We start from the raw sequence: 27391 nt of genomic DNA on the forward strand, positions 1-27391 counted from the left end.
AGGAGCGATCACAATATGGTGGAATTTAAAATACAGATGGAGGGTGAGAAGGTAAAATCAAGCACTAGTGTTTTGTGCTTAAACAAAGGAGATTACAATGGGATGACAGAAGAACTAGCTAAGGTAGACTGGGAGCAAAGACTTTATGGTGAAACAGTTGAGGAACAGTGGAGAACCTTCCAAGTGATTTTTCACAGTGCTCAGCAAAGGTTTATACCAACAAAAAGGAAGGACGGTAGAAAGAGGGAAAATCGACCGTGGATATCTAAGGAAATAAGGGAGAGTTTCAAATTGAAAGAAAAAGCATATAAAGTAGCAAAGATTAGTGGGAGACTAGAGGACTGGGAAATCTTTAGGGGGCAACAGAAAGCTACTAAAAAAGTTATAAAGAAGAGTAAGATAGATTATGACAGTAAACTTGCTCAGAATATAAAAACATAGTAAAAGTTTCTACAAATACATAAAACAAAAAAAGAGTGGCTAAGGTAAATATTGGTCCTTTAGAGGATGAGAAGGGAGATTTAATAATGGGAGATGAGGAAATGGCTGAGGAACTGAACAGGTTTTTTGGGTCGGTTTTCACAGTGGAAGACACAAATAACATGCCAGTGACTAATGGAAATGAGGCTATGACAAGTGAGGACCTTGAGAGGATTGTTATCACTAAGGAGGTAGTGATGGGCAAGCTAATGGGGCTAAAGGTAGACAAGTCTCCTGGCCCTGATGGAATGCATCCCAGAGTGCTAAAAGAGATGGCTAGGGAAATTGCAAATGCACTAGTGATAATTTACCAAAATTCACTAGACTCTGGGGTGATCCCGGCGGATTGGAAATTAGCAAACGTGACTCCACTGTTTAAAAAAGGAGGTAGGCAGAAAGCGGGTAATTATAGGCCAGTGAGCTTAACTTCAGTAGTAGGGAAGATGCTGGAATTTATCATCAAGGAAGAAATAGCGAGGCATCTGGATGGAAATTGTCCCATTGGGCAGATGCAGCATGGGTTCATAAAGGGCAGGTCGTGCCTAACTAATTTAGTGGAATTTTTTGAGGACATTACCAGTGTGGTAGATAACGGGGAGCCAATGGATGTGGTATATCTGGATTTCCAGAAAGCCTTTGACAAGGTGCCACACAAAAGGTTGCTGCATAAGATAAAGATGCATGGCATTAAGGGGAAAGTAGTAGCATGGATAGGGGATTGGTTAATTAATAGAAAGCAAAGTGGGGCTGGTTTAGCACACGGCTAAATCGCTGGCTTTTAAAGCAGACCAAGGCAGGCCGGCAGCACGGTTCAATTCCCGTACAAGCCTCCCCGAACAGGCGCCGGAATGTGGCGACTAGAGGCTTTTCACAGTAATTCATTTGAAGCCTACTTGTGACAATAAGTGATTTTCATTTTCAAGAGTGGGGATTAATGGGTGTTTCTCTGGGTGGCAATCAGTAGCTAGTGGTGTCCCTCAGGGATCAGTGTTGGGTCACAATTGTTCACAATTTACATAGATGATTTGGAGTTGGGGACCAAGGGCAATGTGTCCAAGTTTGCAGACGACACTAAGATGAGTGGTAAAGCAAAAAGTGCAGAGGATACTGGAAGTCTGCAGAGGGATTTGGATAGGCTACGTGAATGGGCTAGGGTCTGGCAGATGGAATACAATGTTGACAAATGTGAGGTTATCCATTTTGGTAAGAATAACAGCAAAAGGGATTATTATTTAAATGATAAAATATTAAAACATGCTGCTGTGCAGAGAGACCTGGGTGTGCTAGTGCATGAGTCGCAAAAAGTTGGTTTACAGGTGCAACAGGTGATTAAGAAGGCAAATGGAATTTTGTCCTTCATTGCTAGAGGGATGGAGTTTCGATAGGGCACCCTATCTAGGCCACACCCCCACCCTAGTGCCGTAACCCCACCTAACCTGCACATCTTTGGACTGCGGGAGGAAACCGGAGCATCCGGAGGAAACCCACACAGACACGGGGAGAACATGCAAACTCCACACAGTCACCCGAGGTCGGAATTGAACCCAGGTCCCTGACGCTGTGAGGCAGCAGTGCTGACCATCGTGTCTTGTGATTCAGGACCAAGGTATAAAATTATCTAAATAAATGAATGCAGCAACCAAATTGCTCAGGCTCCCTAATCCTTTCCTGGGTGTAATTAACAGCGGGACAGACATCTACCATTAAATCTGGGCCCTGCTGGAGTTTCAGCTGGTATAACGAGCCATCCCAGGCCCGGGTAAGCATCCGTGTTTGAACAGTAGCAATGGTGTGGCCAGTGAATTGTCAGCGGCGAGGGTGGAGGAGCTGGAATCGCGAGGGACAATGGCTGCTCACAGGTGGACGGTCCTTCACGAAGAGGGCTTCTGGTGTTCTAGTGACCAGGAATCAAACCGGGGGACGTTTCGCGAGCTGTGCAGTCCAGCGGAACTTTGTGGGGAGCTGTAATATATCTGGCATTAACACAGGCCTGACACGATTAGTAAGTAAAAATGAAGTCGCCACAGTCCCAGATGACCATAGGCTGCTTTCCCCTTTGAGGGGGAGAGCTGACTGGTGGCGATTTAACCTGAGGGTCACCACATCTCAGGAATCGAGCCCACGCTGCTGGCCTCACTCTGCATCATGAACCAGCTGTCTAGCCGTCTGAGCTAAACCGGCAATCCCTGGAACGATAGGTTAGGCAGCTGAAGGGTTAAACCCTGCTGCATGAAGCAGTCATTTGTGCGCAGACCCACCACCTGCTGGCGCAAAGCACGCACTGCACCTCGTCAAACAAAACTTTGAAAGCTGCCCCATTTAAAGTGGCGATTTTAAACTACTTGCGAAGGCCTTTCAGATCTTAAACTCATAAATGTTCACTGAAATTGGGTGAGGAAGCCTCCATTTCAACTGGGATTTGAGGGTTGCCTACCCGCCCAGAGTCTCCAGGAAATGAAGGTCAATCTCCCGAGGGACAAATCATTGGGCCGTTAAAAAAGATTGTTTTTGTCATTTTCTTTGAACATTGCTCTTTACCAGGCTGCTTGGTCAAACACCATCCAATTGGCTACATAGAACATACAGTGCAGAAGGAGGCCATTTGGCCCATCAAGTCTGCACTGAACCACCTAAATCCACACCTTCGCCCCCATCGCCGTAACCCAATAACCCCTCCTAACATTTTTGATTTCCGATTGGTGTCGGAAGGCCGGATGTCACGAGGACGGACGTGTTGGCAAAATAATGGCTGGGGGGTGGGGGTCAAATCATGTGATGGATCCTCCCTGAATGTTTAATCACATTCGCAGGGCTGCAGGAAAGGGGAATGGGACTGACTGGATTGCTCTATGGAGGGCCAGCATGGATTCGGTGGGCCAAATGGCCTCGTTTCGCGGCTCTATGATTTGCGCAATACTGCATGCCCAGGCGTGGAGGGTGCCGCTGCACTCTGCCAATAGTTCAGGGCACATTCTGGGCGTTATTGTGGTCAGAAAGTAGGCCATTGTGCCACTCCTTCAGAAGGAAGCCCCGGGTTTTTTTTTCTGTCTGTCATTTACATCAGCAGCTTCCAGCCCCTGAACCCCTCATGCACAGCGCTCTGCTATTCCTGCAAACATTTGCCAAAATTAATCCACACCTTGGGTGTTCATTGTTGCCGTTGCAAGATGCCTCAGACCAACGAACGATTCGTAACAAAAAAAAGGTAAGGAATAGAAAAAGAAAATCTTAATTCCTAACAGGCGCGGCGTGCAGTCGAACAACGCATACCCTTCGGCCCAGAGCGGTGGCTTCATAAGCTGCAGTTGTACCACATCACCCCGTCTCAGTGGGGAGCGTTCGCGCCTTGGCGTTAGCAGGTCGTGGATTCGACCTCCCACTCCGGGGACCCGTGCACGCAATCTAATCTGACAACTACGCTCAATGCTGCTCTGTCGGAGGTGCTGGCTTTAAGATGAGACGTTAAAACGAGCCCCCCCCCCCCAGTCTTGCCCCCTCAAGCCGGGTGCCAACGATCGCCAGGCCCAATATTTATCCTTCAGCCAAGCGTCACCGAAACAGGTTACCCAGCCACCGAACTGGCCCGTAGGAGGTTGCGGTGCACACGTTACCTGTTGCATTTCTGACTTCACCACAGTAATTATATTTCAGAAGTACCTCGTTGGTTGTAAAGTGCTTTGGGGCATTGAGGGCGTGGACGGCGCTATGTAAATGCAATCCCTGTTCATTAGCTTTGCATTTGCCAGGTGGTCGGATGTTGCTGCTCCGTGTTGGGAAGCAAGAGCCTTGGGAATAGCAAGGCAGCCTTCCCGAGAACGTGAGATTGTGTCGAAATCAAGGGCGCCCACATGACCCTGTGAATGGCCCCTTGGGTCAATATTGGGCCGAGTCAGAAAGATCCCACGTTCGAATCCAGTCCTGCACTGAGTTAGCTGCTCTTGGATGGGGCATTGGTAAGGGCACTGCAGCTGGCGATGCCCCCCAAGATCAAATTGCCTCGGTTTTATTTCTACAGGACGTCAGCGGGTGGGAGCAATTATCATCGTTCCAATTTTCGAAGGAATATTTTTTGGCTGAGATTGGCTAAGGATTTAGAGGTTTGACAGGGGGGCAGTCAGCAATTTTGGATTGAGGTTAAAGTTCACGTTGTGAAGACAATTCCTGCTTTCTTCTCTGCTGACGTTATTTATGATCTGGGTGTGCCCATTGCTCGTTAAATTAGCAATTTTACAAATTAACAATCCATCTTTTACACCCGGTGTTCTCTACACTGTCCCCATCAAACACTCCCAGGACAGGTACAGCACGGGGTTAGATACAGAGTAAAGCTCCCTCTACACTGTCCCCATCAAACACTCCCAGGACAGGCACAAACGGGGTTAGATACAGAATAAAGCTCCCTCTACACTGTCCCCATTAAACACTCCCAGGACAGGTACAGCACTGGATTAGATACAGAATAAAGCTCCCTCTACACTGTCCCCATGAAACACTCCCAGGACAGGTACAGCACGGGGTTAGATACAGAGTAAAGCTCCCTCTACACTGTCCCCATGAAACACTCCCAGGACAGGTACAGCACGGGGTTAGATACAGAGTAAAGCTGGAGGGAGAGGCCGAGGGGGTGAGGGAGAGGCAGGAGAAGGAGCTGGCGGGAAGGGTGGGGGGGTGTGAGGGAAGGAGAGCAAGACTCGGGAACAGAGAGTTAACACATGCTCAATGCTCCTGGAATAATTGCCAATCTGGTGTTGTAGCTGTGTCTTCCCCCCCCCCCCCCCCCCCCCCCCCACCACCACACACACACACACCCTCTCTCGTGTGCCTGATCCCAAACGGGTTGTATAATTGACTGAAGAGGGTTACTCTCTCAGGGCGAGTGTTTGGTCTAAATTGCCCCCAGCCCCCCCACGGACCCTCTTCCCCTTGGCTCCGACCAACTGAAGCTCGTCACCGGAAGGCCCCAAATTATTCCCCCATGGGTCAAACAAGGCAACATCAACCAGTTTGCTACGGTGACCCTTCACACTGAAAAATCTTTCTTCAAACTGGTGACTCACTAAGTATTTTGAATCTGACCGCTGGCACTTGTGCCCCCCCCCCCCCCCCCCCCAGCGCTTGATGTGCGAACTCAGAAACTGCCCCTCCCTCCCCACACTCTCACCCCCTTAACCAGGGTCCCAAGGTTTTTAATGTAACAACCTGGTCGGGAACCTGGCAGTTCATCATGTGCTGACGGAGACGCCTCTGCTACGGACGGGCTGTATTCCCGGAAAAATGAACTGGTCTGTCTTCCGCCACCCCCCCCCCCCCCCACAGAAAAAACCGTCCACCTATTTCGGGAAGAAATGATGGTCAGTTTTCCGCAGCTTGTTCCGGCCTGGTTTGCAATCCACCCATCCATCCGAAGGGGACCTTTTGCGTTGTTGTTTGTTTTGTTTTTGTTTTTTTTTTGCGTTTCGATTTCCCTTTTTACAAACATTACCGACTGACTGTACATTATACACACAGCAGGGCCAAGTGGACGATGACCGGGTACGAGCCTCAGGCCACAGGCCCGAGGTGGACAATGACTGGACGAAGCTCAGGCCACAGGCCCGAGGCGGACAACGAGGTTGGGTGAGGTTCAGGGACACGGGCCCAGAAGGTCTGCTACAAGTTTTGCTTTGTCTGTCTCTCTCTCTCTCTCTCCTGTCTCTCTCGCTCTCTGCGACTGTCAGTTTTGTGCTGGGGTTGCATAGAGAGGAGGCGGTGGTGGGTTGAGGGCCTTGCGGCCTAGTGACACACCTGCCCCATTTCCCCCTCACCCCACTAAATCCAACAGCAGTACCACCCCGTGGCGGGCGGCCGGTTGACATGGAAGCGACGACACATGTTGGTGGTCCCTTCAGTTTGTTACGATGCCTCAGGATTCCATCCATCTGTGTTCGGACTCTCTCTCAGATCGAGAGCAAAGGAAATAAGTGCTTTCACTCAATGGGATTTGAGGAGATTGGTTAAAAAGAAAGTTAAAATAAAAAAAAAGGACAAGGTCCATTGTCTCAAAAAGCAAAACAAAAAGAAGAGGGTCAACTTTTGAGCCAGGACGCTAGTTTTAAGAATGTAGTGATTCTCCCTTCCCGCTTTTGCTCAGAACAGGATGCTCAGGGTCAATGGTCAGTCTTCTTTACGTTCTAGAGTCTGCGGTGGGTGGATGCCTGTGTTCATGGGGAAGGGAAGGGTGGATAACAGGGCCTCGGCCGTTGTGAAGATGCTTCCCGCTGGCACCTGGGTCAAGCCCGCTGCACCCACTGGGCTGGCAAAGGGCCCCGCCATGTTGAGCCGCTGGACATGGTGGTAAATCATCTCCACCTGGGCCTTGGAGTCAGCCCCGAAGCTGGAGGCGTTGAGGTCCACGAAGTTGATGGCATGGGCAGCAGCGGGCAGCAGGTTGCCCTGCATGGCTAAGGTGACATCCGCTGGGGCGTAGCGGATGGTGCTGGTGGTGTAGAGGCTCTGCGGGCCGCTGGCAATGCTGGAGGGGTTGGCGCCGCCCATGGGATGGACCAGCGGCAGCACCATGTTTCCCGCATGCAACCGCTGAACCATCTCCAGCTCGCTGCTGTACACCACCGGCGCCGACTGGGCCTTGTCCTCGCGGGGAGAGCCCGAGAGCGGGGGCGACAGGGCGTCCGAGGAGCCCCCCAGGATGGCCCGGGGGGAGGCGCTGAATGGGGTCTTCTGCCCGCTGCTGGTATCGGCACCCGGGGGGGTCAGGACAGAGTCGGGGATGGCGACGTGGAGGGCGGCGCCCGTCTGCGTGGGGTGGAAGGACTCCGAGGTAGAGGCCTTTGCCAGGCGGTAAGGCAGCTCGCTCCTCATGACCTCTCGGTTCGGCGGGTAGTTCCAGATGGTGCTGTTGTTGTCAAAGTTGATGGGCTGAATTACCTCAGTCTTTATCTTAAGGGGGGAGATGCGGTCGGAGACGGGATTGGACGGGGCCCGCCCTCCTCCGCTGCCAAAGTCAGACGCACTGGGACTGGGAGAGTTTGAAGCCTTGGGTCGCAAGGCCGAGCCATCCCGGGGTCTCTTCTTCCTCTTCAGGTACTGATGTTTGCTGGGCAGTCCGCCGGCGCACTCGTCCTCGGAGCTGTCCGTGTCGCCGTCGCCTCCGCTGGGGGTGGAGCCTCGCGGCTCGCGAGTTGGCCGGCCCTCGCCGTGACCTTCGACCTTCATGCGCTTGACCTTTGACAGGACGAAGCTCTTCCGGTTGGCACCCGGCCCATCGCTGTCCGAGTCGTCGGGGAGGCTGGAGTCACTGTCGTCCTTGGCTGAAGTCATCTCCTCCTCCGACTGACTCGCGGATCGCTTCCAGTCCTCTGAACGCAACCCCGTAACCTTCGCATAGTTGCTCCGCTTCCCCGCATCTTTTGGATTGTCTCTTTCTGCAGCATAAAAGGGAGGACACAGAGAAAGCAGGAGATGGATCAATCTGGGAGGCAAACCAACCCGGCAAAAACAACACACGCGAGCTAAGGTGGAAGGTTTTGCGCAGAAGCAGGCCATTCGGCCCAGCTGCTCTGTGCTAGTATTTAGGAACCACACTAGCCTCTGTCAGTCTCAGCCAATCAGATTAACCTTCTTTTAGTCCCTTTCTCCCTCATGTGTTTAACCAGCTTATTCACCTCAACCCCTCCATGTGGGAGTGAGTTCCACACTCACATTCTACCTGAATTCCCTATTAAGCGACCAGCTTAATTTTAAATGTGGACGTCGCTGGCTCGGGCCCACCATTTGTCACCCATCCCTAATTGCCCCTTGAACTGAGTGTCTCGCTCGGCCATTTCAGAGGGGCCTGGAGTCACGTGTAGGCCAGACCGGGTAAGGACGGCAGATTTCCTTCCCTAAAGGGAACATTAGTGAACCAGGCGCGTTTTTAGGGCAATCGACGATAGTTGTCACGGTCCCCGTGACTGAGACCAGTTTTCAATCCCAGATTTTACTCATTCCACCAGCTGCCGGGGTGGGATTCAAACCCTCGTCCCTCAGAGGATTAGCCTGGGGCCTCTGGATTACTAGCCTAGTGATATTAAGCGTGTATATTTGCAGAATAATAGCATTACCATGCCACACTGGCCATTGTGTATCAATCGGTTGTTTCCCTTTGAGCAGAGGAAGCCAAGGGAAGATTTAATTGAGGTGTATAAAATTATGGGGGCCTGGATTGAGAGGATAGGAAGGATCTTTCTCCCCCTCAGTAGAGAGGTCTATCAGCAGAGGGAATAGATTTTTCCCCCCCCCAATTAAGGGGCAATTTAGAGTGATCAATCCACCTACCCTGCACATCATCTTTGGGTTGTGGGGTGAGACCCACGCAGGCACGGGGAGAATGTGCAAACTCCACATGGACAGTGACTCGGGGCGGGATCGGACCCGGGTCCTCGGCGCCGTGAGACAGCAGTGCTAACCACTGCGCCACCAAGCAAGGGAATAAATTTAAAGTGACAGTAACAGGGGAGTTGAGGAGAATTTTTTTCATGCATGCAGAAGGCCTGGGACATCCCAGGTGAAAGAGTGGGTTTCCTCCGGGTGCTCCGGTTTCCTCCCACAGTCCAAAGATGTGCAGGTTTGGTGGATTGGCCGTGATAAATTACTCCCTAGTGTCCAAGGGATGTGTAGGTTAGGTGGGATTACAGGGATAGGGCAAGAGAGTGGGCCTAGGAAGGATGCTCTTTAAAAGGGCTGGTGCAGACTCGATGGGCCGGATAGCCTCCTGCACTGTAGGGATTCTATGATTAAACCTTCATCGCATTAAAAAAAAAAGCTTAGGTATGCAGTTGAGGTGCCACATTTTACAGGCCCAAGAGCTGGAAAGTGAGATTAGACTCGGTCAACCCTCCTCAGAAAGCACAGACGCAATGAGCTACATGCCCTCCCTCTGAGCCGCAAATCTTCTGTGTTTCCATGGCATTGCTCTTAAGTGTAACATAAGTAGGAATTGTGTCTGCTGGACTTGCATCGCTCTCCATAATCTAGAGATCATCCATAATCTAGAGATCATGCCCATATCCCATCTCACCCCAAGACCCGCTCACCCCGAGCTCACTGACCTGCATTGGTCCAGCGATATCTGCACTTCAAGGTTCTATTTTTTTTAAATAAATTTGAAATACCCAATTCATTTTTTTTTTCTCAATTAAGGGGCAATTTAGCGTGGCCAATCCACCTAGCCCTGCACATCTTTGGGTGGTGGGGGCGAAACCCACACGAACATGAGGAGAATGTGCAAACTCCACACGGACAGTGACCCAGAGCTGGGATCAAACCCAGGTCCTCAGCGCCGTGAGGCAGCAGTGCTAACCACTGAGCCACCTTGCTGCCCCTCATTTGACTTTTAAAATTTTGCCATCATTCCGGGGAACGTACGATGCATGCAATCACTCCAAGGCCACTATATCCTTACTGCAGTACGGTGCCCGGAGTTGGACGCAATGCCCCAGATGAGGACTGATCTAAGCTGTGCAGTGTTCGAACGTAACTTCCACCAACTTTGCAGTGACTCATTCATTACCGAATATGACCATTGTTGAAGCAACTGAATAGGCGATTGTACAGCTCCAGGGAATCTTTACCTAAGTGTTCCCGGGAATCAGACTCGGAATCTGACAACTCCAGCCGCTTGGAAGTTTTGATGGCCGACAACGGGAGTTGGGAAATGTCCATCGGAGTATCTCGGTGTTCCGCCTTGCTGTGAATGGATTTAACAGAAATAAAATGATGACGTGTATTCACTGCAGCGACCGACGGGGAAGAAGACGCCATATAAACATTCTGCCCGCGAGGTTGACGGATGAGAGGGTGCTAACCACTGTGCTACCTTGACGCCCTATGAAGTTACTGTGAAAGTCCCCTAGTCGCCACACTCCGGCGCCTGTTCGGGTACACTGGGGGAGAATTCAGAATGTCCAATTCACCTAACAAGCACGTCTTTCGGGACTAGTGGGAGGAAACCGGAGCACCCGGAGGAAACCCACGCAGACACGAGGAGAACGTGCAGACTCCACACAGACAGTGGCCCAAGCCGGGAATCGAAGCAGGGACCCTAGCGCTGTGATGCAACAGTGCTAACCACTGTGTCACCCTGATGCCCGTGACAGTGGGTCAGGTGGATGGAGTTTAGGTACAGATCAGCCATAATCTCATGAATTGGCAAACTTACTGGAAGAACTGAAAGGCCTCCTCGAGTTCCAAGCTCCAAACCAATGAGGGAAAAGAGCTTTTCGCGGCGGTCAGGGAGAAATGATGGACGAGGGCGGCACGAAGGCGCAGTGGGTTAGCCCTGCTGCTTCACAGCGCTGAGGACCCGGGTTCGATCCCGGCTCTGGGTCACTGTCCGTGTGGAGTTTGCACATTCTCCCCGTGTCTGCGTGGGTTTCGCCCCCACAACCCAAAGATGTGCAGGGTAGGGGGATTGGCCACGCTAAATTGCCCCTTGGAAAAAAAAAATAATTGGCTACTCTAAATTTATTTTAAAAATAAATAAATGATGGACGTGACTGGTGACTTGGAGCCGTATGTAATGAGCCGGGGAGGGTTGTGAGGGGGTTAGGGGACCTGAAGACTGGCGCCACCCATGGTGGGAGGACTGACGAACAGGCGTTGCAGCGGTGGCAATTGTTAATGGCAGGAGGCGTTGTCGGAAACCTGTTTTGGGGCCAATGTTGATCAGACAAAAAAAAAGTGGGTCGCCAAATCGGGATGGCAGAACGGGCGGAGCCAGGAAAGGTTGGGAGAAAACTGGCCGAGGAAAAAACCCACCAGAGACCAGGAGGTACGCAGAGTTCCTTCGCAGCAGTCTGTGTCAGCAAGGTATGAACTGAGTGTAATGAGGAAATGTGGTTCCTTCTGTTAGGCTGCATGTTAATTAGGCCCTGTAATTAATGCTTGCAATTAAACTATAATCACAGCAACTAATGGTTTTATGTTAAATTAGTCACAGCTAATTATTTGCAGTGTAGAGATTACTAAATATTACCACAGCAATGACATTCTTCTCCCGACTGCTGAAGAACAGGCTAAAAATGAAGAGCTTGTGGTAATTTTTCCAGATTTATTTCTTTAAGAGGTGTTAAGATGTGGAGAATAGTGTAATTAAGCTTCGCAAGGTTCAATTGGAGAGGGAAGGCTTTTTCTGGTTTGTACCGTACCATCTCACACAGTCACAGACAGGGTTATTTAAAACAAGACGCATTCCCCACCCCTCCCGCTGACGTTGACATCCCCCCCACGGCGCCCGTTTGGTCCTCGAGCAGCTCTTCCAGGCGGGCGGGAATCAATCCCTCAATGTCCGCCCCACTTAAATTCGGAAGGAGCTCGACGGGGAAGATGCTGAGAGATCGGGGAGGGGGGGAACTCTCCAGCCCTTCCCGCCGGCAACGTCTTCCGCTCCCACCGAAGTCGACCGCCCCACTGCCGCGGACGAGGAATGCGAATCGCCATCCACTTCGGCGGGGGGGTGGCTGGAGAATTCCGGCCACTGTTTCCGCTGGTCAGGGAATCTAAGACACGGTGTCACCACCTCAGGATAAGGGGGCCGATCATGCAGGACGGAGATGGAGGAGAAATAATAATAATAATAGTCGCTTATTGTCACAAGTAGGCTTCAATGTGGTTACTGTGAAAAGCCCCTAGTCGCCACATTCCGGCACCTGTTCGGGGAGGCCGGTATGGGAATTGAACCCGCGCTGCTGGCCCTTTTCAGCATTACGAGCCAGCCGTTTAGCCCACTGTGCTAAACCAGCCCCAAATGTCTTCACTCAAAGGGCTCGAGAGGCTTCGGAATTCTCTAACCCGATGGGGTTTTTGAAAATGCTTTCACGGGATGTGGCCGTCGCTGGCTAGGCCAGCAATGTTATCGGCTCGTGCCTAATTGCCCTTTCAGAAGGTGGTGGTGAGCCGCCTGATTGGAAGGTTGCAGTCCATTATTGTGGGTGCTCCATCATTGAATAGATGTGCTAACCACTGTAATATCGGGTGAGACAGCAGTGCTAACCACTGTGATACCAGGTGATGCAGAAGTGCTAACCACTGTGATACCGGGTGAGGAAGCAGTGCTAACCACTGTGCCACCAGACCGATTTTTGGTGTCTCGGGGAATTGAGAGATGTGGAAGGGAAGGGGAAAATGGAGTTGGAGCGCAGGCCAGCAATGATTGTATTAAAGGGCGCAGCAACCTCGATGGGCCTTGTGGTCAATTCTTGCTGCTATTCCTTGTGCTCTGAGGTCTGTGTCTCAGTGGACAGCAGCACAGATTCAAGACCCATTCCGGACACTTGGGCACAACAGGTCTAGCCTGGGGAGTGCTGCACTGTCGGAGGGTGAGACGTTAAACTGAGACCCTCTGGTGACCCTCAATATTGGGTCTTTTTTATTTATTTCTTTATAAATTTAGACTGCTCAATTCATTTTTTCCAATTAAGGGGCAACTTAGCGTGGCCAATCCATCTACCCTGCACACCTTTGGGTTGTGGGGGGGGCGAAACCCACGCAAACACGGGGAGAATGTGCAAACTCCACACGGACAGTGACCCAGAGCCGGGATCGAACCTCGAACCTTGGTGCCGTGAGACAGCAGGGCTGACCACTGGGCCACCGTGCTGCCCGATTATTATTATTATTAATAAGATCCCACGGTGTTGCTTTGATGGAGGACAGGGCGAACACCTCAACGAACACCAATAAAAACGGGTTATATGCTCACTATCCCATCGCTGTTTGTGAGTGCTTGTTTGCGCAAATTGGCTCTTGTACACTTGACTGCGACACGCTTTGCGAGACCTGTTGCCATGACAACCCTGCACAAAGGCAAGTTTTCTTTTAGCTTCCTCCTTACTTTGATGTCCTCTCGGCTGAAACCCACGTCCATGGCTACAATGTCTCCCAGGGTGCATTATTCTAAGGATGTCCTTGAGGTCCATCTTGTTTGAGCCACAAAATTCTCGTACCTGCTTCCTATCTGGCACACGAGATAACCCCCCCCCTCAATGGTTCCTCACCAACCCTCAATGACGCCCAATCCCCCAAATCCCCTCCATTTTCCCGTAACGTCCTATCTTTGCAGCCTTACGTGTTAGGGAAAGCCCTCTTGTCAGACAGATTTATTTTGCTCGTGGTGAGGAGCGCCCCCTGCCTCCGGAGGTTTGGGTCCCACCCCAGGACTCGACGGTCAAGGAAGGCGTGATTGCAGCGCGGGCAAAACAGGTTGCGTATCAACCTGCAAAATCCTTCCCACTCGGAGGCGGTAAGAGCGGGAGAGATCCCTGGTCAGCCATGTCATGGGAAGAATGTTGGGAGACTCTCCCGACACTAACCATAGCTCCAGACTGGAACACGCAGGCGGAGGTGCAGGTTGCCACGGCAATTCAGACTCCCTGAGTGAACAGTAACACACTACCGCCACGGGCGGCACAGCGGTTAGCACTGCTGCCTCGCAGCGCCAGGGACCCGGGTTCGATTCCATCCTTGGGTCACTGTCTGTGCGGAGTCCTCCCCGTGTCTGTGTGGGTTTCCTCCGGGTGCTCCGGTTTCCTCCCACAGTCCAAAGATGTGCAGGTTAGGTGGATTGGCCGTGATAAATTGCCCCTTAGTGCCCAAAAATAGAATAGAAAAATTCGAAGCTGTAGAGGCCCCACGGTGCTGAAGGAGGCCATTCGGCCCATTGAGTCTGCACCGACCCTCTGAAAGAGCACCCTATCTAGGGCCACTCCCCCCATAACCCCACCTAACCTGCACATCTTTTGACACCAAGGGGCAATTTTATCATGTGCCGGTTTGTTTGGGGTTACGGGGATAGGATGGAGGAGTGGGCACGGATAGGGTGCTCTTGGTAGGGTCGGTGCAGTCTCGATGGGCCTTCTGCTGCACTGTAGGGATTCTAAGCCACCTCTAAGAGTGCTGCAGCCTCTCGCTTCAAGTTTAACCTGGGTGGTGTGCTCCAACATTGAAGAGGCCGGGGCCCACATCTGGAAAGGGGGGAGGATGTTTCCCCTTGTGGGAGGATTTAGAACAGGGCGGGTGGGTCACTATTTAAAAATAAGGAATCGCTCATTTAAAATGGCGACGAGGAGGAATCTTGCCTCTCAGAGGGCCGCGAGTCTCCGAAACTCTTCCTCAAAAGGCAGTGGGAGCAGACTCTTTGGATAGATTCTTGGTCAACAAGGGAGAGGGGGTGAAAGGTTATTGGCGGTTACTATCAAGCCAGCCTTATCACGGAAGGTAGAGTAACAATTATGCACCCCGCCCCGCGCGGAGTGGGGGACAGCGAGACTCTGGAACTTGCTGTCAGACGCTTGCTCTCTTCCCTGGGGTTGAGAGAGAGAGTTGGGGCAGAGAGTGCATCACTTCGAGGGGTAAAGTGTATTCACTCCCTGGACCAGGTTTCATCGTTGGGAGTGGATTAGGGGGGTTTTGTTACAGAGGAAATCGTATCCCTCCTGTCCTTTGGGGGTTGCATAGGTGGGGGAAAATGGGGATGGGTAGGCAGCGTCCAAGACTTGCTTTTACATATCGCCTCAAGGTGTCCCAAAGCCAATAGAGTGCTTTTAAAGTGGTTTGTGCTCGCTGACACTGCAACAACAGGGGCCGCACTCACTCCGCAGTGCCTGACATATCACTGCCAGCGACCCCACAGCCAACCGCCTGCATCAAAGATGGCGCACATCAAACTCAGCCCCCAAAAGAAAACGGCGCGCATCACCCACCCTGCCGATCGCTGCCCCACTCCCCATCATCTGTCACCACTCTGCCCATTGTCGCAGCTCCCTACACCTCGCTGCCCCCTCTCCCTCCTCGCGCCCCCCCCCCCCACCCATCGCTGCTCCACTCCCAACCTCCTTGGCCACCTCCACTTGCTCTCCCTACTCTCCCCAGCCCCTCTTGCCCACTTCCTGCCGCCCCGCGTCCCAAGCATCTGTCACGAGGGGACAGGAGCCAGGTCTGAGAGGGAGGGTGACAAGGTGCATGGGGGGGGGGGGGGGGGCAAGTGGGTGGCGAGCGTTTAATGGACAATGATGTCAGCGGGTATGTCAACAGGTGGGAGCCAACGGATGGAGGGGATGCTGAAGACCACGTCCCAGCTCAGTGTCAGGGAACACTGTGTCATCAGGGTGAGAACGTGAGATTCGCACAGGGGCCATCTGCACACAGCAAGATCACACAGGCTTCTTCGAATGCTTTTCTCCCGAGATGCCGGTGGGGGAGACTTGGGAGACTGACTATGCCTAATCCTGCCCACCGGGAGTGGGTGACCTGCGACCCCTCACCTCAGCACGTGGTTCACCCAGATTATGTTCTTCTCATTTCCATTCTTGACGTTGATGGAGATGGTGGCGCTCGATTGCACCCACATGTAGCCCCCATTCTTCTGCATCCAGCGATAATAATTGGTGACCACCTGACCCTTGTTTAACACTGCAGCAGAGGGAGAAAAGAGAGGGAGAGTTAATGGCAGGCAGCGAGCTGGTGGTGGAGGGGAGGCTGGGCAACAATGGAAAATCCACCCTAAAGTGCGAAAGAGCTGAATTCATCGGTAGAGATAACAGGAACACAGGGCACTGGGGGGAGAGGGGTTACTCAGTGACAGCCTGAGGGAGCTGGATTAACATCAGTAGCGATACAGTCAGTAACACAGGGTGCTGGGGGAGAGGGGTTACTCAGTGACAGCCTGAGGGAGCTGGATTAACATCAGTAGCGATACAGTCAGTAACACAGGGTGCTGGGGGAGAGGGGTTACTCAGTGACAGCCTGAGGGAGCTGGATTAACATCAGTAGAGATACAGTCAGTAACACAGGGTGCTGGGGGAGAGGGTACTGAGTGACAGTGTGAGGGAGCTGGATTGACATCAGTAGAGACACGGTCAGTAACACAGGGTGCTGAGGGAGAGAGGTTACTGAGTGACAGTGTGAGGGAGCCGGATTAACATCAATAAAGATACAGTCAGTAACACAGGGTGCTGGGGGAGTGGCATTACCGAGTGACAGTGTGAGGGAGCTGGATTAACATCAATAAAGATACAGTCAGTAACACAGAGTGCTGGGGGAGAGGGGTTACTGAGTGACAGTGTGAGGGAGCTGGATTAACATCAGTAGAGATACAGTCAGTAACACAGGGTGCTGGGGGAGAGGGGCTACTGTGTGACAGTGTGAGGGAGCTGGATTAACATCAGTGGAGATACAGTCAGTGACACAGGGTGCTGGGGGAGAGGGGTTACTGTGTGACAGTGTGAGGGAGCTGGATTAACATCAGTAGAGGTACAGTCAGTAACACAGGGGTCTTGGAGGAGAAAGGTTACTGAGTGACAGTGTGAGGGAGCTGGATTAACATCAGTGGAGGTACAGTCAGTAACACAGTGTGCTGGGGGAGTGAGGTTACTGAGTGACAGTGTGAGGAAGGCGGATAAACATCAATAAAGATACAGTCAGTGACACAGGGTGCTGGGGGAGAGCGGTTACTGAGTGACAGTGTGAGGGAGCTGGATTAACATCAGTAGTGATACAGTCAGTAACACAGGGTGCTGGGGGAGAGGGGTTACTGAGTGACAGTGTGAGGGAGCTGGATTAACATCAGTGGAGATATAGTCAGTAACACAGGATGCTGGGGGAGAGGGGTTACTGAGTGACAGTGTGAGGGAGCTGGGGGAGAGGGGTTACTGAGTGACAGTGTGAAGGAGCTGGATTAACATCAATGGAGATACAGTCAGTAACTCAGGGTGTTGGGGGAGAGGGGTTACTCAGTGACAGTGTGAGGGAGCTGGATTAACATCAATGGAGATACAGTCAGTAACACAGGGTGCTGGGGGAGTGAGTTACGGAGTGACAGTGTGAGGGAGCTGGATTAACATCAATAGAGATACAGTGTGTAACACAGCGTGCTGGGGGAAAGGGGTTACTGAGTGAAAGTGTGAGGGAGCTGGATTAACATCAGTGGAGATATAGTCAGTAACACAGGGTGCTGGGGGAGAGGGGTCACCAAGTGACTGTGTGAGGGAGCTGGATTAACATCAGTAGAGATACAGTCAGTAACACAGAGTGCTGGGGGAAAGGGGTTACTGAGTGGCAGTGTGAGGGAGCAGGTTTAACATTAGGAGAGATACAGTCAGTAACACAGGGTGCTGGGGGAGTGAGGTAACTGAGTGACAGTGTGAGGGAGCTGGGTTAACATCAGTAGAGCTACAGTCAGTAACACAGGGTGCTGGGGGCGAGGGGTTACTGAGTGACAGTGTGAGGGAGCTCGATTAACATCAGCAGAGATAGTAACACAGGGTGCTGGGGGCGAGGGGTTACTGAGTGACAGTGTGAGGGAGCTGAATTAACATCAGCAGAGATACAGTCAGTAACACAGGGTGCTGGGGGAGAGGGGTCACCAAGTGACTGTGTGAGGGAGCTGGATTAACATCAATAGAGATACAGTGTGTAACACAGGGTGCTGGGGAAAGGGGTTACTAAGTGGCAGTGTGAGGGAGCTGGATTAACATCAGTAGAGATACAGTCAGTAACACAGGGTGCTGGGGGTGTGGGGTTACTGAGTGACAGTGTGAGGAAACTGGATTACCATCAGTAGAGATACAGTCAGTAACACAGGGTGCTGGGGGGAGGGGTTACTGTGTGACGGTGTGAGGGAGCTGGATTAACATCAATGGAGATATAGTCAGTAACACAGGGTGCTGGGGGAGAGGGGTTACTGTGTGACAGTGTGTGGGAGCTGGATTAACATGAGCAGAGATAGTCAGTAACACAGGGTGCTGGGGGCGAGGGGTTACTGAGTGACAGTGTGAGGGAGCTGGATTAACATCAGTGGAGATATAGTCAGTAACACAGGGTGCTGGGGGAGTGAGTTACGGAGTGACAGTGTGACGGAGCTGGATTAACATCAATAGAGATACAGTCTGTAACACAGGGTGCTGGGGGAGAGGGGTTACTGTGTGACAGTGTGAGGGAACTGGATTAACATCAGTAAAGATTCAGTCAGTAACATATGGTGCTGTGGGAGTGAGGTTACTGAGTGACAGTGTGAAGGAACTGGATTAACATCAGTAGAGATACAGTCAGTGACACAGGGAGCTGGGGGAGAGGGGTTACTAAGTGACAGTGTGAGGGAGCTGGGGGAGAGGGGTTACTGAGTGACAGTGTGAAGGAGCTGGATTTACATCAGTCGAGATACAGTCAGTAACACAGGGAGCTGGGGGAGAGGGGTTACTGAGTGGCAGTGTGAGGGAGCTGGATTAACATCAGTCGAGATACAGTCAGTAACAGGCTGCTGGGGGAGAGGGGTTACTGAGTGACAGTGTGAGGGAGCTGGGGGAGAGGGGTTACTGAGTGACAGTATGAAGGAGCTGGACTAACATCAGTCGAGATACAGTCAGTAACAGGCTGCTGTGGGAGAGGGGTTACTGAGTGACAGTGTGACGGAGCTGGATTAACATCAGTAGAGATACAGTCACTAACACAGGGGTCTGGGAGGAGAAAGTTTACTGAGTGACAGTGTGAGGGAGCTGGATTAACATCAGTAGAGATACAGTCAGTAACACAGGGTGCTGGGGGGAGGGGGGTTACTGAGTGACAGTGTGAGGGAGCTGGATTAACATCAGTAGAGATACAGTCAGTAACACAGGGTGCTGGGGGAGAGGGGTTACTGAGTGACTGTGAGGGAGCTGGATTAACGTCAATAGAGAAACAGTCAGTAACACAGGGTGCTGAGTGAGAGGGGTTACTGAGTGACAGTGTGAGGAAGGCGGATTAACATCAATAAAGATACAGTCAGTAACACAGAGTGCTGGGGGCGAGGGGTCACTGAGTGACAGTGTGAGGGAACTGGATTAACATCAGTCGAGGTACAGTCAGTAACACAGGGGTCTGGGAGGAGAAAGGTTACTGAGTGACAGTGGGAGGGAGCTGGATTAACATCAGTTGAGATACAGTCAGTAACACAGGTTGCTGGGGAGAGGGGTTACTGAGTGGCAGTGTGAGGGAGCTGGATTAACATCAGTAGAGGTACAGTCAGTAACACAGGGGTCTGGGAGGAGAAAGGTTACTGAGTGACAGTGGGAGGGAGCTGAATTAACATCAATAAAGATACAGACAGTAACACAGGGTGCTGGGGGAGAGGGGTTACTGAGTGACAGTGTGAGGGAGCTGGATTAACATCAGTAGAGATACAGTCAGTAACACAGGGTGCTGGGGGCGAGGGGGTACTGAGTGACAGTGTGAGGGAGCTGGATTAACATCAGTAAAGATTCAGTCAGTAACACAGGGTGCTGGGGGAGAGGGGTTACTGAGTGTCAGTGTGAAGGAACTGGATTAACATCAGTAGAGATACAGTCAGTAACACAGGGTGCTGGGGGAGAGGGGTTACTGAGTGACAGTGTGAGGGAGCTGGAATAACATCAGTCGAGATACGGTCAGTAACACAGGCTGCTGGGGGAGAGGGTTTACTGAGTGACAGTGTGAGGGAGCTTGATTATCAATAGAGATACAGTCAGTAACACAGAGGTCTGGGAGGAGATGGGTTACTGAGTGACAGTGTGAGGGAACAGGATTAACATCAGTAGAGATACAGTCAGTGACACAGGGAGCTGGGGGAGAGGGGTTACTGAGTGACAGTGTGAGGGAACTGGATTAACATCAGTAGAGATACAGTCAGTAACAGGCTGCTGGGGGAGAGGGGTTACTGAGTGACAGTGTGAGGGAGCTGGGGGAGAGGGGTTACTGAGTGACAGTGTGAAGGAGCTGGATTTACATCAGTCGAGATACAGTCAGTAACACAGGGAGCTGGGGGAGAGGGGTTACTGAGTGGCAGTGTGAGGGAGCTGGATTAACATCAGTCGAGATACAGTCAGTAACAGGCTGCTGGGGGAGAGGGGTTACTGAGTGACAGTGTGAGGGAGCTGGGGGAGAGGGGTTACTGAGTGACAGTGTGAAGGAGCTGGACTAACATCAGTCGAGATACAGTCAGTAACAGGCTGCTGGGGGAGAGGGGTTACTGAGTGGCAGTGTGAGGGAGCTGGATTAACATCAGTCGAGATACAGTCAGTAACAGGCAGCTGGCGGAGAGGGGTTACTGAGTGACAGTGTGAGGGAGCTGTGGGAGAGGGGTTACTGAGTGACAGTGTGACGGAGCTGGATTAACATCAGTAGAGATACAGTCACTAACACAGGGGTCTGGGAGGAGAAAGTTTACTGAGTGACAGTGTGAGGGAGCTGGATTAACATCAGTAGAGATACAGTCAGTAACACAGGGTGCTGGGGGGAGGGGGGTTACTGAGTGACAGTGTGAGGGAGCTGGATTAACATCAGTAGAGATACAGTCAGTAACACAGGGTGCTGGGGGGAGGGGGGTTACTGAGTGACAGTGTGAGGGAGCTGGATTAACATCAGTAGAGATACAGTCAGTAACACAGGGTGCTGGGGGGAGGGGGGTTACTGAGTGACAGTGTGAGGGAGCTGGATTAACATCAGTAGAGATACAGTCAGTAACACAGGGTGCTGGGGGAGAGGGGTTACTGAGTGACTGTGAGGGAGCTGGATTAACGTCAATAGAGAAACAGTCAGTAACACAGGGTGCTGAGTGAGAGGGGTTACTGAGTGACAGTGTGAGGAAGGCGGATTAACATCAATAAAGATACAGTCAGTAACACAGAGTGCTGGGGGCGAGGGGTCACTGAGTGACAGTGTGAGGGAACTGGATTAACATCAGTCGAGGTACAGTCAGTAACACAGGGGTCTGGGAGGAGAAAGGTTACTGAGTGACAGTGGGAGGGAGCTGGATTAACATCAGTTGAGATACAGTCAGTAACACAGGTTGCTGGGGAGAGGGGTTACTGAGTGGCAGTGTGAGGGAGCTGGATTAACATCAGTAGAGGTACAGTCAGTAACACAGGGGTCTGGGAGGAGAAAGGTTACTGAGTGACAGTGGGAGGGAGCTGAATTAACATCAATAAAGATACAGACAGTAACACAGGGTGCTGGGGGAGAGGGGTTACTGAGTGACAGTGTGAGGGAGCTGGATTAACATCAGTAGAGATACAGTCAGTAACACAGGGTGCTGGGGGCGAGGGGGTACTGAGTGACAGTGTGAGGGAGCTGGATTAACATCAGTAAAGATTCAGTCAGTAACACAGGGTGCTGGGGGAGAGGGGTTACTGAGTGTCAGTGTGAAGGAACTGGATTAACATCAGTAGAGATACAGTCAGTAACACAGGGTGCTGGGGGAGAGGGGTTACTGAGTGACAGTGTGAGGGAGCTGGAATAACATCAGTCGAGATACGGTCAGTAACACAGGCTGCTGGGGGAGAGGGTTTACTGAGTGACAGTGTGAGGGAGCTTGATTATCAATAGAGATACAGTCAGTAACACAGAGGTCTGGGAGGAGATGGGTTACTGAGTGACAGTGTGAGGGAACAGGATTAACATCAGTAGAGATACAGTCAGTGACACAGGGAGCTGGGGGAGAGGGGTTACTGAGTGACAGTGTGAGGGAACTGGATTAACATCAGTAGAGATACAGTCAGTAACAGGCTGCTGGGGGAGAGGGGTTACTGAGTGACAGTGTGAGGGAGCTGGGGGAGAGGGGTTACTGAGTGACAGTGTGAAGGAGCTGGATTTACATCAGTCGAGATACAGTCAGTAACACAGGGAGCTGGGGGAGAGGGGTTACTGAGTGGCAGTGTGAGGGAGCTGGATTAACATCAGTCGAGATACAGTCAGTAACAGGCTGCTGGGGGAGAGGGGTTACTGAGTGACAGTGTGAGGGAGCTGGGGGAGAGGGGTTACTGAGTGACAGTGTGAAGGAGCTGGACTAACATCAGTCGAGATACAGTCAGTAACAGGCTGCTGGGGGAGAGGGGTTACTGAGTGGCAGTGTGAGGGAGCTGGATTAACATCAGTCGAGATACAGTCAGTAACAGGCAGCTGGCGGAGAGGGGTTACTGAGTGACAGTGTGAGGGAGCTGTGGGAGAGGGGTTACTGAGTGACAGTGTGACGGAGCTGGATTAACATCAGTAGAGATACAGTCACTAACACAGGGGTCTGGGAGGAGAAAGTTTACTGAGTGACAGTGTGAGGGAGCTGGATTAACATCAGTAGAGATACAGTCAGTAACACAGGGTGCTGGGGGAGGGGGGTTACTGAGTGACAGTGTGAGGGAGCTGGATTAACATCAGTAGAGATACAGTCAGTAACACAGGGTGCTGGGGGGAGGGGGGTTACTGAGTGACAGTGTGAGGGAGCTGGATTAACATCAGTAGAGATACAGTCAGTAACACAGGGTGCTGGGGGGAGGGGGGTTACTGAGTGACAGTGTGAGGGAGCTGGATTAACATCAGTAGAGATACAGTCAGTAACACAGGGTGCTGGGGGAGAGGGGTTACTGAGTGACTGTGAGGGAGCTGGATTAACGTCAATAGAGAAACAGTCAGTAACACAGGGTGCTGAGTGAGAGGGGTTACTGAGTGACAGTGTGAGGGAGCTGGATTAACATCAGTAGAGATACAATCAGTAACAGGCTGCTGGGGGAGAGGGGTTACTGAGTGACAGTGTGAGGGAGCTGGATTAACATCAGTAGAGACACAGTCAGTAACACAGGGTGCTGGGGGAGAGGGGTTACTGAGTGACAGTGGGAGGGAGCTGGATTAACATCAGTTGAGATACAGTCAGTAACACAGGTTGCTGGGGAGAGGGGTTACTGAGTGGCAGTGTGAGGGAGCTGGATTAACATCAGTAGAGGTACAGTCAGTAACACAGGGGTCTGGGAGGAGAAAGGTTACTGAGTGACAGTGGGAGGGAGTTGGATTAACATCAATAAAGATACAGACAGTAACACAGGGTGCTGGGGGAGAGGGGTTACTGAGTGACAGTGTGAGGGAGCTGGATTAACATCAGTAGAGATACAGTCAGTAACACAGGGTGCTGGGGGCGAGGGGGTACTGAGTGACAGTGTGAGGGAGCTGGATTAACATCAGTAAAGATTCATCAGTAACACAGGGTGCTGGGGGAGAGGGGTTACTGAGTGTCAGTGTGAAGGAACTGGATTAACATCAGTAAAGATTCAGTCAGTAACACAGGGTGCTGGGGGAGTGAGGTTACTGAGTGACAGTGGGAGGGAACTGGATTAACATCAGTAAAGATTCAGTCAGTAACACAGGGTGCTGGGGGAGTGAGGTTACTGAGTGACAGTGTGAAGGAACTGGATTAACATCAGTAGAGATACAGTCAGTGACACAGGGAGCTGGGGGAGAGGGGTTACTAAGTGACAGTGTGAGGGAGCTGGATTTACATCAGTCGAGATACAGTCAGTAACACAGGGTGCTGGGGGAGAGATGTTACTGAGTGGCAGTGTGAGGGAGCTGGATTAACATCAGTCGAGATACAGTCAGTAACAGGCTGCTGGGGGAGAGGGGTTACTGAGTGACAGTGTGAGGGAGCTGGGGGAGAGGGGTTACTGAGTGACAGTGTGAAGGAGATGGATTAACATCAGTCGAGATACAGTCAGTAACAGGCTGCTGGGGGAGAGGGGTTACTGAGTGGCAGTGTGAGGGAGCTGGACTAACATCAGTCGAGATACAGTCAGTAACAGGCTGCTGGGGGAGAGGGGTTACTGAGTGACAGTGTGAGGGAGCTGGGGGAGAGGGGTTACTGAGTGACAGTGTGACGGAGCTGGATTAACATCAGTAAAGATTCAGTCAGTAACACAGGTTGCTGGGGGGAGAGGGGTTACTGAGTGACAGTGTGAGGGAGATGGATTAACATCAGTTGAGATACAGTCAGTAACACAGGTTGCTGGGGCGAGAGGGGTTACTGAGTGACAGTGTGAGGGAGCTGGATTAACATCAGTCGAGATACAGTCAGTAACACAGGGGTCTGGGAGGAGACGGGTTACTGAGAGACAGTGAGGGAGCTGGATTAACATCAATGGAGATACAGTCCGTAACACAGGGTGCTGGGGGAGTGAGGTTACAGAGTGACAGTGTGAGGGAGCTGGATTAACATCAGTAGAGATACAGTCAGTAACACAGGTGCTGGGGGGAGGGGGGTTACTGAGTGACAGTGTGAGGGAGCTGGATTAACATCAGTAAAGATTCAGTCAGTAACACAGGTTGCTGGGGGGAGAGGGGTTACTGAGTGACAGTGTGAGGGAGATGGATTAACATCAGTTGAGATACAGTCAGTAACACAGGTTGCTGGGGCGAGAGGGGTTACTGAGTGACAGTGTGAGGGAGCTGGATTAACATCAGTCGAGATACAGTCAGTAACACAGGGGTCTGGGAGGAGAAAGGTTACTGAGTGACAGTGGGAGGGAACTGGATTATCATCAGTAGAGATACAGTCAGTAACACAGTGTGCTGGGGGAGTGAGGTTACTCAGTGACAGTGTGAGGGAGCTGGATTAACATCAATGGAGATACAGTCCGTAACACAGGGTGCTAGGGGAGTGAGTTTACAGAGTGACAGTGTGAGGGAGCTGGATTAACATCAGTAAAGATTCAGTCAGTAACACAGGGTGCTGGGGGAGAGGGGTTACTGAGTGAGAGTGTGAGGGTGCTGGATTAACGTCAGTAGAGATACAGTCAGTAACACAGGGTGCTGGGGAGAGAGGGGTTACTGAGTGACAGTGTGAGGGAGCTGGATTAACATCAGTAGAGGTACAGTCAGTAACACAGGGTGCTGGGGGCGAGGGGGTACTGAGTGACAGAGTGAGGGAGCTGGATTAACATCAGTAAAGATTCAGTCAGTAACACAGGCTGCTGGGGGAGAGGGGTTACTGAGTGTCAGTGTGAAGGAACTGGATTAACATCAGTCGAGATACGGTCAGTAACACAGGGTGCTGGGGGAGAGGGGTTACTGAGTGACAGCGTGAGGGAACTGGATTAACATCAGTAAAGATTCAGTCAGTAACACAGGCTGCTGGGGGAGAGGGGTTACTGAGTGTCAGTGTGAAGGAACTGGATTAACATCAGTAGAGATACAGTCAGTAACACAGGGAGCTGGGGGAGAGGGGTTACTGAGTGACAGTGTGAGGGAGCTTGATTATCAATAGAGATACAGTCAGTAACACAGAGGTCTGGGAGGAGATGGGTTACTGAGTGACAGTGTGAGGGAGCTGGATTAACATCAATGGAGATACAGTCAGTGACACAGAGAGCTGGGGGAGAGGGGTTACTAAGTGACAGTGTGACGGAGCTGGATTAACATCAGTCGAGATACAGTCAGTAACAGGCTGCTGGGGGAGAGGGGTTACTGAGTGACAGTGTGAGGGAGCTGGGTGAGAGGGGTTACTGAGTGACAGTGTGACGGAGCTGGATTAACATCAGTAGAGATGCAGTCACTAACACAGGGGTCTGGGAGGAGAAAGTTTACTGAGTGACAGTGTGAGGGAGCTGGATTAACATCAGTGGAGATACAGCCAGTAACAGAGTGTGCTGGGGGAGTGAGGTTACTGAGTGACAGTGTGACGGAGCTGGATTAACATCAGTAGAGATGCAGTCACTAACACAGGGGTCTGGGAGGAGAAAGTTTACTGAGTGACAGTGTGAGGGAGCTGGATTAACATCAGTGGAGATACAGTCAGTAACACAGTGTGCTGGGGGAGAGAGGTTACTGAGTGAAAGTGTGAGGAAGACGGATTAACATCAATAAAGATACAGTCAGTAACACAGGGTGCTTGGGGCGAGGGGTTACTGAGTGACAGTGTGAGGGAACTGGATTAACATCAGTCGAGATACAGTCAGTAACAAAGGCTGCTGGGGGAGAGGGGTTACTGAGTGACAGTGTGAGGGAGCTGGATTAACATCAGTCGAGATACAGTCAGTAACACAGGGTGTTGGGAGGAGATGGGTTACTGAGTGACAGTGAGGGAGCTGGATTAACATCAATGGAGAAACAGTCAGTAACACAGGGTGCTGAGGGAGAGGGGTTACTGAGTGGCAGTGTGAGGGAGCTGGATTAACATCACTAGAGATACAGTCAGTAACACGGTGCTGGGGGAGAGGGGTTACTGAGTGACAGTGTGAGGGAACTGGATTAACATCAGTAGAGATACAGTCAGTAACACAGGGTGCTGGGGGAGTGAGGTTTTTGAATGACAGTGTGAGGAAGGCGGATTAACATCAATAAAGATACAGTCAGTAACACAGAGTGCTGGGGGCGAGGGGTCACTGAGTGACAGTGTGAGGGAGCTGGATTAACATCAATGGAGATACAGTCCGTAACACAGGGTGCTAGGGGAGTAGGTTTACAGAGTGACAGTGTGAGGGAGCTGGATTAACATCAGTAAAGATTCAGTCAGTAACACAGGGTGCTGGGGGGGGAGGGGTTACTGAGTGACAGCGTGAGGGAGCGGGATTAACATCAGTATAGATACAGTCAGTAACACAGGGTGCTGGGGGAGAAGGGTTACTGAGTGACAGTGTGAGGGAGCTGGATTAACATCAGTCGAGATACAGTCAGTAACAGGCTGCTGGGGGAGAGGGGTTACTGAGTGACAGTGTGAGGGAGCTGGATTAACATCAGTCGAGGTACAGTCAGTAACACAGGGGTCTGGGAGGAGAAAGGTAACTGAGTGACAGTGTGAGGGAGCTGGATTAACATCAGTCGAGGTACAGTCAGTAACACAGGGGTCTGGGAGGAGAAAGGTTACTGAGTGACAGTGGGAGGGAGCTGGATTAGCATCAGTCGAGATACAGCCAGTAACACAGGGTGCTGGGGGAAAGGGGTTACTGAGTGACAGTGTGAGGGAGCTGGATTAACATCAGTAGAGATACAGTCAGTAACACAGGGTGCTGGGGGAGAGGGGTTACTGAGTGACAGTGTGAGGGAGCTGGATTAACATCAGTAGAGATACAGCCAGTTGCACAGGGTGCTGGGGGAGAGGGGTTACTGAGTGACA

At 51.6% G+C, this 27391-nt stretch overlaps 1 protein-coding gene and 1 pseudogene across 1 annotated transcript in view; both read right to left on the reverse strand.

Moving 5' to 3' along the window:
• Positions 1-27391, reverse strand: part of LOC140402381 (prolyl hydroxylase EGLN3-like) — a 275709-nt pseudogene that overhangs the window by 106962 nt on the left and 141356 nt on the right.
• LOC140402224 (neuronal PAS domain-containing protein 3-like) overlaps positions 5624-27391 on the reverse strand; it is a 132522-nt gene continuing 110754 nt past the window's right edge. The window contains exons 6-8 of the mRNA XM_072489854.1: positions 15777-15924; positions 10089-10204; positions 5624-7901 (exon numbers count right to left, since the gene is read on the reverse strand). Coding sequence (XP_072345955.1) covers positions 6634-7901; positions 10089-10204; positions 15777-15924 — 1532 coding nt within the window. The 3' untranslated portion in view covers positions 5624-6633. The remainder of the gene's footprint in view (positions 7902-10088; positions 10205-15776; positions 15925-27391) is intronic.

The sequence above is a fragment of the Scyliorhinus torazame genome, chromosome 25, assembly GCF_047496885.1.
Source record: "Scyliorhinus torazame isolate Kashiwa2021f chromosome 25, sScyTor2.1, whole genome shotgun sequence".
Lineage (NCBI taxonomy): Eukaryota > Metazoa > Chordata > Chondrichthyes > Carcharhiniformes > Scyliorhinidae > Scyliorhinus > Scyliorhinus torazame.